The 13,034-nt window shown below is 38.5% G+C and overlaps 1 protein-coding gene across 2 annotated transcripts in view; it reads left to right on the forward strand.

The window, feature by feature from the left end:
* Window positions 1-7,531: 7,531 nt before the first annotated feature.
* The window catches only part of LOC149808590 (uncharacterized), a 41,074-nt gene continuing 35,571 nt past the window's right edge, over window positions 7,532-13,034 (forward strand). The window contains exons 1-2 of one of the 2 annotated variants that reach the window (XM_089979683.1): window positions 7,532-8,683; window positions 8,996-9,076. In XM_089979683.1, coding sequence (XP_089835809.1) covers window positions 7,555-8,683; window positions 8,996-9,076 — 1,210 coding nt within the window. In that variant the 5' untranslated portion in view covers window positions 7,532-7,554. The remainder of the gene's footprint in view (window positions 8,684-8,995; window positions 9,077-13,034) is intronic. The other variant, XM_089979674.1, reaches the window with a different exon arrangement.

The raw sequence follows: 13,034 nt of genomic DNA on the forward strand, positions 1-13,034 counted from the left end.
ATATCCATTAGGTAGTAGTTGAAGGTCCGACAATTTGAACACTTTCAAAAGAATCAAGTTTCTTATGTCATTCAGATACCATGGATAACTAAAATGTTGATGATTGTTAGGACGCAAACGTTTCTTGAATTTCATTAGCATTTTAACCAACTCTCGGTAAATGCGTTCTCTCAAATCAACAGACAAATCACGAATGTTCTTCGTGTAAAGAATCCACCCAGATTTTACTGAGGTCGTCCCACTAAAGGTAAGTAGTGACAATGCGGAACCATCGAGCATGTTCCATGTAACCCGAATCTTTCTGCTCCCACTCTTGAAGTGATACACCGCAGCTGAAGCAGACCGCTCTGGTGGCCTAGTGGTTAGAGCGTCTGTCTCGGATGCAGAAGGTCGTAGGTTCGATACTCGGCTGAGTCATACCAAAGACTTATAAAAATGGTACTAACAGCTGACTCGCTTGGAGCTCAGCATTAAGAGGTTAGTGTTATGACTGGTCGGCCTGGTGTCAGGATAATGTGACTGGGTGGGACATCATGCTACATGTATGTGGCATGATGCCATAGTGCTAGACATCACTATAAACTGCCACACTATAGACATCGTAGCGATGTGACTGAAACCCACATGTGTGCAGGTTCTCGTCACTATTTATCGGTCGCCATGTTGTAATGTTCAATATTGCTTATGTAAAAAAAGATTAGCCGCCGCTTTGTGGTTCAGTGTGTGAATTGTTGTCTTGCCCGTTACCTTGATCGATTGTTGTTTATTTAAGCTCTCTTAAGAGTTTTTTCCTAGGCATTTCATTAGTACATGCTGTGTACATCTTCATGTTTTAATTTGTACCTTATACTCCCTCTCTTACACTGGTTGTTTTTGGTTTTGTTTTTTTTAAGCAGCAATGGGTAGGTATTTAATATCCCTATCCTTGAATTTTGCAGTCGATGGAATCATCTGTGAATCATTAAATCACCTTACCTATATCATGAATGTTGACAATTTATACATTGTGGCGTGTCGGGTTAGCTATGCCGTCACTGTGGTAGGTGTGGGGTGGGGTGTTTTCAATATTTTCTTTTAATTATTATAGAAGTCCCACCTAGGCTCGATTTCGGTTGAAGTTAAATTAGTGAAAGACAGATATAAAGCTCCAAGCCCCCTGTCAGCAATGCTGACGGTTAAATGATTGAATATACAAAAAAGTGAAATTCAACTAATAACAATTTAATGACAATTCAATAATCAAATGATTAAAATTTCCCAAGTATTCTCCTTCCGCTCGACACTGTGATAGCTTAATTCATCATTTGATTAGTATTGTTAGATAGCTTTCCACCTGTCCTTGTATTATATTCATCTGTGTATTCTTCTCTCATATTCCTCCAATTCCTTCTTCTCTTCCTCCCGACTTTCTCCAAATTCATTCTTTCCACCGACTCCTTGATACTCCTCCTTCTTCACTTTCTCCTCCTCGACTCTATACCGACTTGACGTGTCGACTCCGACTGCTCTGCTAGTCGCGCTTCCGTCTCTCCTCTTAGAAACTTCCTGTGAAAACACAAGGACGGTACAATATTTTCCTTAGCCCTCTCATCTCAAACTACACTCAGCCTACCATCAGAGAACGGATATTAAATTTCTTTGGTCACGAATTCATTCACATCGAAATACTCATACGTCCTTGTATGGCAAAACAACGTCGTAATAAATGCGCGGTATCAATTACTTCTCATACATACATTAATAAATTGCTTCACATCAGTACATATTCCTAATCCCATTATAATATACAATATCACAACAATCATACGCATTTCTTCACATTGCAACTAAAACAAAGTACACAAATGTTCAAATACCCATGCTTTGATATAGCCATACATCCATATAAACTAATCTTACACACTTCAACCATTTTCCAAATTCACAATTCAAGCATGTGTAAAAACTAATATATCACATGAGCAAATGCACTAGTTTACTACGAAGTAATCTAATAGCGAATTACAACATATTTCTGACCACAAGCTAACAATCTACTTAATTCTCTACATAATACTCAAGCTCGTTTCTCAAATTCAACGTACTAAACGAGCCTAGTAATTAAGTATACATACTACACATAATTACAATTACAGTGCCGTAAAATCGAGCAAATAACTTATTGACCTTTACGAAGCTTTGTCCTTCGTTAGTATCTCCTCTCTACGTTTTCCCGCCAAATTACGAGTGGCTGTGTCGGAGTAATCCTATTTGCTCAGCAATCTTCCCAGGAGAACTAAATTTTCGTTTGCTACTTGGAAGTTATAATTCCGATCGAAATTGTTATCACACCCTCCGTCTTAATTCCGATTGGATGTCGCTTTGATTTGATCCTATCAAGCTTAGCGGACAATGTCCTTCTCGCTGTTTATCCACGTTGGGATGGATTTAGAACACGCCACGGTCCTCGCGGGTTCCTCTTATCTTTGTAACACTAACGCCTGTGTCGATTCAAGATGCCAGGTCTTCTCTCTGGTCGCGGTAACCTTGAGTAAGATATTAACTCTAGGCTGCGTCAATGTTTAGACAGCAACATTATTTTATACACGACTTACGAAATGGGCTGAGTAAACGTGAAATACATGGTAAGCAGGATGCACACCACTTTTTCACTTCATATATCGTGCTACGTTATAGAACAGAGGTTTTTTTATCCGTTTTAGTTATCAGATGTTTTTTGCAAATCGGACGTTTCTTGCTGAATTTAAGCTTGGTTGACTTGAAAGTAACAAATATGTATGCAAACTTTCTCTCCATTGTGAATGTTGCAAACGCAAACAGCTTTAACTTACACCTGTCACTCTTTCAGAAGTACATACCGTAATATACTTCATAGAGATCCCCTCAGAGGTTTCCAGGTTTTCCTTCTCTGAGTCCCTGAGTTGCGCCCTGACCAGAGAAAGGACCAGAATCATCTCTTTACCACTAGAACAGAGAAGGAGTTGTGTACTCCCATTCAGCACAATCTCTCAACCAAAATGACAGTGAGCGAGCTGCATCCAACAGCAAAGGAAAGCAGTACAGTTTACAGACTCACAAGTCAGTAAGGGGTGTCAGCTGCGCAGCTCAGACCTTAGAGTCGAGCAACACCTGTTCAGTCCTAGGAATCCATTGTCAGCGATGCGATCAAGGCCCCTAACAAAGGGATTGCTCAGATAGAAGTCTGTCAGAACTGGGGATGGATCTTCATACAGATCTGAGTTGCGGTTGAGTCCTTGCTCGGTCACTTGGTACCGGGCACCTGTTACTGGACACCGGATACTGGGGACCAGGCATGTGTCTTTGGAGGTCAAATGGTAGAGACTGTAATTGGGCCAAGGTCACACCCAGTCTCCAGAGTATAATTTCATCCCATGTGGACTGCAAATCGGCTTACATACGCCATATATTAGAGCAGGGGATTGGATTAGCACTTTAATTCCATATTGGATTAGGACCTTCCAGAGCAGGATGAGATTATCCCCTTCCTTGCATGCTGCAAGGACTGCTGTATGTGAGCCACATTAATAATGGGATCGTGCCTAGGGGACCAAAATCGTCTTACGGGGTTGGGTCTATAAAGAGGGAGGGGATATACCTTCCCCAAAACGGTCTAGGTGGTTGGAGAGTCACCCTAAACCACCAGCGAAGTCCACTGCTGTAAACAGTCCATTAACTCCATGGCAGGTGTTGCCGGTTCAAATTTCTCGTCCACACGTCTCCCCAAAGCAGAGAGACATTCGATCACATAGCACTGCCTACCAGCAGAGAGTACAGGATAATGGTGTCCTTTCTATCCTTGTTGAAGCTAACAAGTTTGACACAGTGTGGTACCTCCTCCCTTCAGATCCCCTGCAACTTCATAATCTTTGCTGAAAGATCAGAGGAGGAGAAATCCTAGTCAATCGATAAATGAAATTTACCACCTCTAACCTCGCGAACTGTGCCCCAACCATTCATGTTCTGGTGACTTCCAAATTCTTTCCAGTTTGGAGAAACTTTCTGGGACAAACTCTTGATCACATCTAATGTTCTTTCGTCACGCAGTTATGGTCAAATAGCTGTTGCAAAGGTTTAGCAAGGGACATGCTTTTGCTAAACAACTTAGTCCAACAGAGGGTAGTCTACCCTCCTCCTCTATAACGCAACCTTTGAATGCTGCTTCTAGCTTTAAGGCTCATACCCTTCTTGGCCCACTAAATCGCCCACTTTGGATGTGGAGTGTGGCTGCAGTGGGTATTTTAATAGGGACTTTTGAACCTTTGAATCCTTAGAATAAAATGCTCGGTCACTAGTGACCGTAGCCTAGCATTCTGACCTCTTATCCGAAGAACTGTTCAGTCGACTGCATGAGAAATCTCTGTTGCCAATGGATCTCCTCCATTTCTTGGAAGCAGTGGCATAAACATCTAGGCATGAACGTCCCTGTCAGTGGCCATGTGGATCTTCTCCACCTCTGCAGGGATGTTGATTTGGCAACTTCCAATCTCTTACTAGATCCCAGTAAGAACCTTCTTAGGGTTGCCCCCCCCCCCCCGCCCCGTAGGCAGATACTCTCTTGGGAGGGATCATCCCGTCTGTTTCTAATTGTTTTGAGAGACCATCAACACTGGTCCCCAACACCCACTTCTTGCTCATTAAAACCAGCTAAGAAGTGGAATCATGTTGATTGCCCTCAGGGCCCATCGACTAAATTGTTTAAAGTTGTGCAGCCCTAGTGTAAACAAGATCCCCTATTCAAAGCTCCACCTTGGCAGGTGGGCCATAGAAGGAAGCACCAAAAAGGCACAGGGAATAAGTTCACAGGCCCTTTCCTTTTCGTACATACAAGGGTGGATATATATATATATATATATATATATATATATATATATATATATATATATATATATATATATATATATATATATATATATATATATATGGTCTTGCTTCCTCTTTTGTAGAGAATATATCTTCCTTTGATTGTTTGGGCGTCAGACTAAACCATTTTTCACAGTCTGGGTCAGGCTTAATTGTTGATGGCTGGGTCCTTTTTAACATAACAGATGGTTACTGGCTTCAATTTTGGTAGCGGTTGCATCCCATTTAAGATCATTAGGTATCCCCATCCTCCAATATTTGGATGATTGGTTGTTCCTTCAAACCTGTCTTGCTGTTGGCCCATAGTAAACATTCTGGGTCTTCTATCCAACTTAGAGAAATCAGACCTCAGTCCATCTCAAGGTTTGGTCAACATGGGGGTAAATTTCATCACAGACAGAGGGTTGGTCTGTGTCCTCTGGTAAAGAGTAAACACGATCCTGTCCCCATTGGACACACTTAAAATCAAGACTGCATTTTCAACTTATTGTTTATTCATTCTGCTGTGGCAAGGGTGATATGCAGATTGTACATTGCTGGAAAGACTGTTTGAATTCAAATGAGATACAAGCTGGGATAGAACAACGTTTTCTACGATTTTTTATATGAACGGGAGATTAGAAACTGGGTGGTAGTTCTTTAAATCATAATGGTCTAGTGTTGGTTTCTTCAGCAGAGGCTTTACTGTGGCAGTTTTGAAAAATGATGGGAATTCCCCTGATGAGAGAGAGAGGTATTAATAACATCGGATAGTGAAGGCAATACTGGATCTAAGCACTCAAGAAGCAGTGATGTTGGAACTGGATCAAGTTCACATGAGTTTGGTGCACTCTTCATCAGGATTGTACGTACGAAATCCATAGAGACAGGTTCAAAAAATGTTGCTAATGGTTGCCGCTCAAATTATGTATCCCAACTGTATGGTGACGATGAGTCAATTTAAATTGTGGTGTCAAGCTTATCTCTGATGGCTTGTACTTTGTCACGGAAGAAATATGCAAACATATCAGGAAGGTCGACTGGAGAGAAGGTAGTTGAAAGTGGTATAGATTTCTTATCGGCTTATTGTCACGATTTTATCATAATTTTAGAAGAAATGACATTTTTCTTTTATGTTGTTTATGATGAACAAATCGTTATTGTTACGATTACTAAAAAATGAGAAATCATAAAAATATTAGTATAATAATATTAAACAGCATCCTTTATATTAAATAGATTGAAACATACTGAAATTCATTCGTGATAAAAATGGGAGAATTTATTTATTTATTTATTCCTCTGGAAGTAAACTTGTTAGTGCATTATCACAAAAAATTAGATGAATAAGTTAAAGTGATTGATATCCAAAATAGCTTCTTCTTTTAAGCCTTCGGTTTATTTGAAAATGAAATTAATGAACATGCTTTTAATTATTGATTGATTCAATAATGTAATTATTAACTTATCACTGATGAAATTGATGTATTTGTTTGTTTAATGATATGCTCACTGGTGTACCAACTGACATTTGTTACGTAGAACGCAGAAAAAAATAATAAACGAGAAAAAACGTAAACGAAAATGAAAGTATTAAAATTGTGACTTATTCTGGTTGATATAATGTTATAAAAGAAATAGCTTTACTTAAAAAAACATATTCCATGAAAGTGGTTAAATAATTCAAAATATAGAACTATAATATAAACAACTGAGAAAAAATTAAATTAATTAATAGTTACTGTGTTTAATAAATAAAAAATAACTAACTAATTACAGGGTGTCATGGAAAATCATGGAAGAAATTTTTTCATGGAAAGTAATGGAAAAACTGTAAAACAAGTCATGGAAATTAATGAAAAAAGTATGGAAAATGGTCACAAATTTACAATAACCTTTTATTTGCTTGTCGGTCTGTAGCGACAAAAAGTGCGTATATTGGATGGCTGTAAGGGAGAGAGAACACCGTATTTACAGAAAAGCTGATTGTATGTGGTTATCTTTCCTGTGATTTTGATAAATATTATCGTTATTTCCAGTGTTCACATCTTGAACTTCCTGCCTTTTCCTCGTAAACATGAAATACTTTAGTCATGGAAAATCAAAAATGTGTCATGGATAGAAGTAATGGACAATTAATCAGATGTGTATAGGACGGCGGAAATAAGACGAAATTATCCAGGAAAAAAGCCCGAATTATATGAGCAATGAAAATTTTGGGTAATAAATATTGTTTCACAGCGATACGCTGATAATTTAAATAGCTGTGCCAATAAACAGCATATACAGTAAATGTGTGCGAATGCCGATTCTACAACTTTGAGCGCCTGCAATATCAGTGCAGAATGTCACTTGAAACGAATATGAGCGCCCTTTAACATTGCAATGGTAAGGTCTGTACAAACTGTCGTTGAGTACACATTTAACCATACAATTTTATATATTTAGGGTAGCAAAAATAGTTGGGAAACGCTTTACTAATTCTGGTGAAAAAGAGGTAATCGGACCGAATTACTGGGTTTTAAAAATGCACATACCTGGGGAGAGAAGGAGAAAAAAACAGTTAGAGGATTCACTTTAAATGGGTTATTCAGTTACCAGGTGACAAATCAATCATGTAAGTACATGTGAGTACAATCTTGCTAGCAGACGATCCGCAAAGGTACCGCCACGCATTCATTCGGACCTACTCTAATGTTTATGCCAGGCTCGAACATGGCGTCAAAGGAAATAGACTCACTAAAGTGGTCACAGAAGACTTATACTTTGGATGAAGTGACGTCTCATTTTCAGCTCCCGATTTTGGTACGTGTAAGTGAAGGAATATATGGCTTTCACGAGTCGGAATCGTTTTCAGCCAATGACATAATAAAACTGGAGAAAGAGGAAACCCTACAAAAGGTAGCAGCCCATTTTATTGACGACTTAAATGAATGGAGCTCCCAACGAGGAAGTAATTATGACCAGTATGTTGCGCAGAAACAAAATTCGGAGATCTTAATCCCCCTTCGTTACAAGGGTCAGCTTCAAATCACTGTGGAAGAGAAGATCTATACCACCGTTCTAGAACTGTCTTTAGCCTTTCCAAAATATGCGAAGGTGCTGGAACACCTAGAAGTAAAAAATATGAAAGGAAAAGTAACGCTTCATACGGGTACCATCATCCAACTAGAACGTTTGTTGCCAGACGAAGCCGGGAACAATACCCTCTTGTGTAGATTTGAGTTCAATAAAACTAAGTGCGTTGTACAACTTCCTATTAAGATGAAAGGAAAATTCAAGTCACAGAAGGATGAAACAAAATATACATTGAAACATATCATTGAACACTTTGAACTTCCTCAAGCGGTGAGATTTATTGATGACAGTATAGAAGAAATATATAGTCGGGATATTGTATCCGGTGTTGAAAACATGGTACACGTATCTGGAACATTAAGCCTCAACAGGCTTGTGATGCAGAAGGTTTTGATTGGTTTTTACAAAGGACTGGATGATGGTTCAAAAACGGAAACAAGTTTTTGCCGAAGACCTATTGTTGTTCTCCCATTAGACAGCCCTGAAATAAAGAGCATAGAAGTATCGGTACCAGATATTCCCCAGGAGGAGAAAGACATCTACGAATTCGTAATGACCAGCAATTTCTCTCGAGATAATACGTGCGATATAGCTATAGTAGATGGCAGCCTGTATGCAGAGTTTGCAAAACATCCCAAAATGCTAATATTGAATGACAAGAACACATCTGGATTACTAACGGACGATTATGAAGAAATGAATAAACCACCGGTACCACACAGACCACACCAACACGCAGCAGAAGGTGAATATAACCAAAAAAAATATTATGAATTATTTATTAGTTAAATTAATGTGTAATTGTAAATATAACGAGTAGAATTTCATATAGGTCATACATTTTCCGGTACAAGCAGACTCGTCTCTGTTGAGATCGATCAAAGCCAGTTGTGAAAGAATCTGCTGTAAAGAAAGAAGCCAATGAAGATTCAAATATAAATTTGATTAATATTTTCCTTTATTCGCGTCCAGCTATCTATCTTTCTATCTCTGTCTTTCAACATGTATGTGTGTTAAACATGATATCCATAACTGCAGAATATCGCTTCTGTTTCAGTGCCCGATAAAAGTAAAAGTAAGCATGACAGAAACTTAGACGTGAAACCTAGTCCTCGGATGCAGACGAGATCACATGAAGGTAACACTGGGGGGGGGGTGTCTTGGGTTGTTTTATTGTTTGTTTGTTTGCTTGGTTAGTTATGGTTTTTTTTGGGGGGGGGTATTATGGTTTTTTTTGCCTTTGGTGTTTTTTGGGTGGAGTGGGTTTTTTCTTTCTTTCTTTGTGAATCTTGAAAGCAGACTTGAAAATTGTCTCCCCTTGACAACTCCTCGCTAGCTGTTGCACGTTTGATGTAGGGCAGATTGTGACTATTTATGTTGACATGTGTCAGTAAATATGAATTTGATGTCGACATTACCCAACTCTAATTAGAAAATATATTCATAACTGATATATATGTAGTTAATCCATGTCTGCGTTGTGTCTAGTGAAATATCCCTGCATGGTATGGTTTTTGCATCACTTCTATTTATAAAAACTGCCAATTTGTTGAACCTGATTTTGCCCCATCTTCCTTTAACAAAACAGAATAAAACCATTTTATAACACAATATTGTTGAGTAGCTATCTATAGAAATGTGGATTAAATCAATACTTATCTCGTGTTTTGACAAATGATAAGGGAGATATCATAATAGATGTTATAATAGACTTTTGTTTCCTTTCCGTAGATTTTAAAAGCCACGAGTTTCTCTTACGTGGAAGCTTTCAAAATTTACATCTTGCACGCATTACAGCGAGAACAAGTGCCTCGACTGTCATAAACTTACCTGTGTGGAGTACAAGCTGGAATCTGGTCATTTTGTTTATTTTTAAATTTTTTTCCTCATTTTATTTAAGGAGGTTTCGCTACATTCTATCCAACAAAGCCCGTACATAGTTCTTTTCTCGCTATAAAAAAAGTTTTTATGCAGCATGTTAGGTAACAACATAGTGTTCTCTTTTCCACAGCACACAAATTTTAAACAAATTCGTTGATCTGATACAATGTGCAACACCACTGTACTAAGAGCAAACACGGCATGCTATTTTTTTCTCCCTTTATTCGTTTATGCCTGTATCCGCGTTAGCTTTGGTTTGTGTGCCCGACTCCGAACTAGCAAGGTACCGGTTCGAATCCTGCTCAAACTAACCCAGGTCGGGCTCCTTTGTTACGCCGCTGGGTAGGACACTTTTCTAGGCACGATGTAGTCTTTACGGTGTCGATGTGCCGTCAAACGTTAATAAGTCATTTGTTTATGTCTCCTTTACTACCATATTTTCATTTACAGGACATAAATGCACGTTCCCAGCATTAATACGTACTGTTTGATCGGAATTAGCAAACCATACTGCCTCTAATTTTAGTTCTAGTTATTTCCAAACTCTATCCAGTTTTAAGTGTCTATCCCATTTTATTGCCGTTTATCGTACATGCTACAAGAAATTTTAAAAACTATCAACAGGAAAGAAAGAAAAGAAGAAAAAGAAAGAAATGAAGTTAAATGAGTTATTCTTTCTCCACTTAGAAACAGTTACCCATATATCATTTCCTTTCATTAATGCAGAAAGCGGTTTGAGGTAATGAGTAAGCAAAAAGAGACGGGCAAGTGGAGACGGGAGAGTAAATGTTTAGTGCTTACTTCCCCAACCATACTTGATAAAATTAGTCATCACTGAAGTAGTAAAGATATAGGAATGCGTTGATTTATTCAAGTTACTGCATTCACATACCGATCTCAACTTTGTACCCCACCCCACTACTACACCTTATCATATATTGCTTACTTCTTACTACTACCTTAATACTATAGTATCCACACCGGTGGCCTCATTCTTTAAAGGGCCAACCTCGGATACGGGAGGTCGTGGTTTTGAAACCAGGGACGTCATTGGAGGGAGAGGGCCATTTGCCCCCCGCCCCACCCCGAATTTGCATGTGCTGCAAAATTGCTGTATCGTATATACGAAAATTAACAAGCCCGTCAAGTTTTGCCCCCCTCTGAATCAAGTTTTGCCCCACCCCCCACTCAAGTTTTGCCCCCCTCTAAATCAAGTTTTGCCCCCCCCCCCAAAAAAAAAAAAAAGTTGAAATGACGTCCCTGCAAATAACTCGTTTATTATTTGAAACGTTTCAGGGCCCCGAGTGGCCGAGTCGTCTAAAGCGTTCTCTTTTACGGATCACTGCCATCTCACCTCTGTCTGCGTGGGTTCGAGTGTATAATTCGGCCAATGTGGGTATGTGAGAAAGCTTGCTGGTAGCTTCTCGTGGGTCGGTGGTTCTTCCCGGGGTTTTCCCGGGTTTTTGCTCCACCATTAATACTGGCCGCCATGCTTAGCCTATCGTGTGCTGAAAAATGGCGTTAACCCCAACAACAACAATAACATTTGAAACGTTTCAGTACTGAGTTGTGCAATACCGTATCTACACTTTTACATGAACTCTATAATTATATCTACGCTCTCCAAGAAGCACAATGATTTTTATTTCAAAATCTATCAGTCCAGCCGCCGCTAGACTCACATGTATGTATACACGTATAAATTGATCGGCAGCCTTGGAAAACTTTAAAGCACCCGTGATTCATACATCTACCACATGTATCATTCGGAAGCTTGCCTCTTCCACTTTTAGATGACCTAAGCTGTAAATTTCACAAGTGATTCGGTTGTTGTAAAATTGGATGTTTCCACAGACGTTCAGATTCTTATCGGCAACACATATATAATAACACTAGTATAGTCATCATCTATGTGAATCATATTTATTTAGAGTCAATGTGTCATTTAATTGGCATTATTTTACAATCTGCAAATACACGAGAAATATTGCATATTGTTTAGGTAATACTATTGGCGCTTGGACACAAAATCATTTATTTTATACTTTTATGTCTTTCCTAGATAAGTTTTCTTCTTCAGAAAACTGTATTTCACCTGTTGCCGTTCTCAGTCTTTTTTACTGGTAAATATGACATTAGATGTGTAGAATATTAGCAAATGGTCATTTTGCATCATGAAAATAAGCATGGATGACACAAAATTACGTTACTTAATATGAGAATAAATGAAGTCACTAACTTTTCAATCTTGATGTACTTTTTTGACTTAATGTTGAAGTCAAAGTATTGCTGTAAGAAGTAAATATTGATAAATAAGGAAAGGTTTTTATCTTGGAATAGGTATTACTGCTACCGCTGAACTCTTAATACTGCGATTGAGTACCGCCTGTCAAATCAGAAACAAATTTTCTTATCAGTCAGTTACATTAACAACAGGAGAAGTCCAAGTTTTTGCTTTTCTGGGAATGCTATGCCTGTAAATGACTAACATATGAGAAAATTAAACCAATGTAAAACGTTATCATGCTTTAAAATACAACTAAAATGCACGCATTACTTGCTATCTCAATATCAACGCGCTGGCTCAGGCTGAATAACATATTAGAGAGATAGTAATAACAGGTACGTCATTTAAATTTTTTCGGGGGTAGGGGGCAAAACTTGACGGGCTTGTTAATTTTCGTATATAGGCTACATCAGTTTTACAGCACATGCAAAATCGACCCCCTGCCCCCCTCCCCCCAATGACGTCCCTGGTTATTTGGAGAAAAAACTACGAGAATTTAGTTTAGTGACGAAAAGCGGAAAAACGTCCATCATTCTAACATTATTTCAGGGACAAAAAAATAGTTTTCCCCAGTTTTTGTTGAGCCCATACTGTTATTTACTGTCCTCACGTATTATTACAAAGTATCACATTACAATTACTGACATGTGACTAACAAAGTAAACAAAACTTGTGATATTAAGTGATTCACCCTGTTTGAATTTCAAATCCAAGTTCTCAAAACAAGTGAGTCATCTTGTTTATATCTCAAATCCATTCATTCCCAACTTGTTTATATCTCAAATCCATTCATTCCCAACACAAGTGCGGCATGTGCTTTGTTGGGACAATCCATAAAAATATCTTGTATTATTTGAAAGGAAAATCACTGATTATGAATACTCAGACTAGTCGATGATCATTAATGACAGATGTAAGTTTTCTTACT

This window comes from Sinohyriopsis cumingii, chromosome 1 (genome assembly GCF_028554795.1).
Source record: "Sinohyriopsis cumingii isolate HCF-2022 chromosome 1, ASM2855479v2, whole genome shotgun sequence".
Classification (NCBI taxonomy): Eukaryota; Metazoa; Mollusca; class Bivalvia; order Unionida; family Unionidae; genus Sinohyriopsis; species Sinohyriopsis cumingii.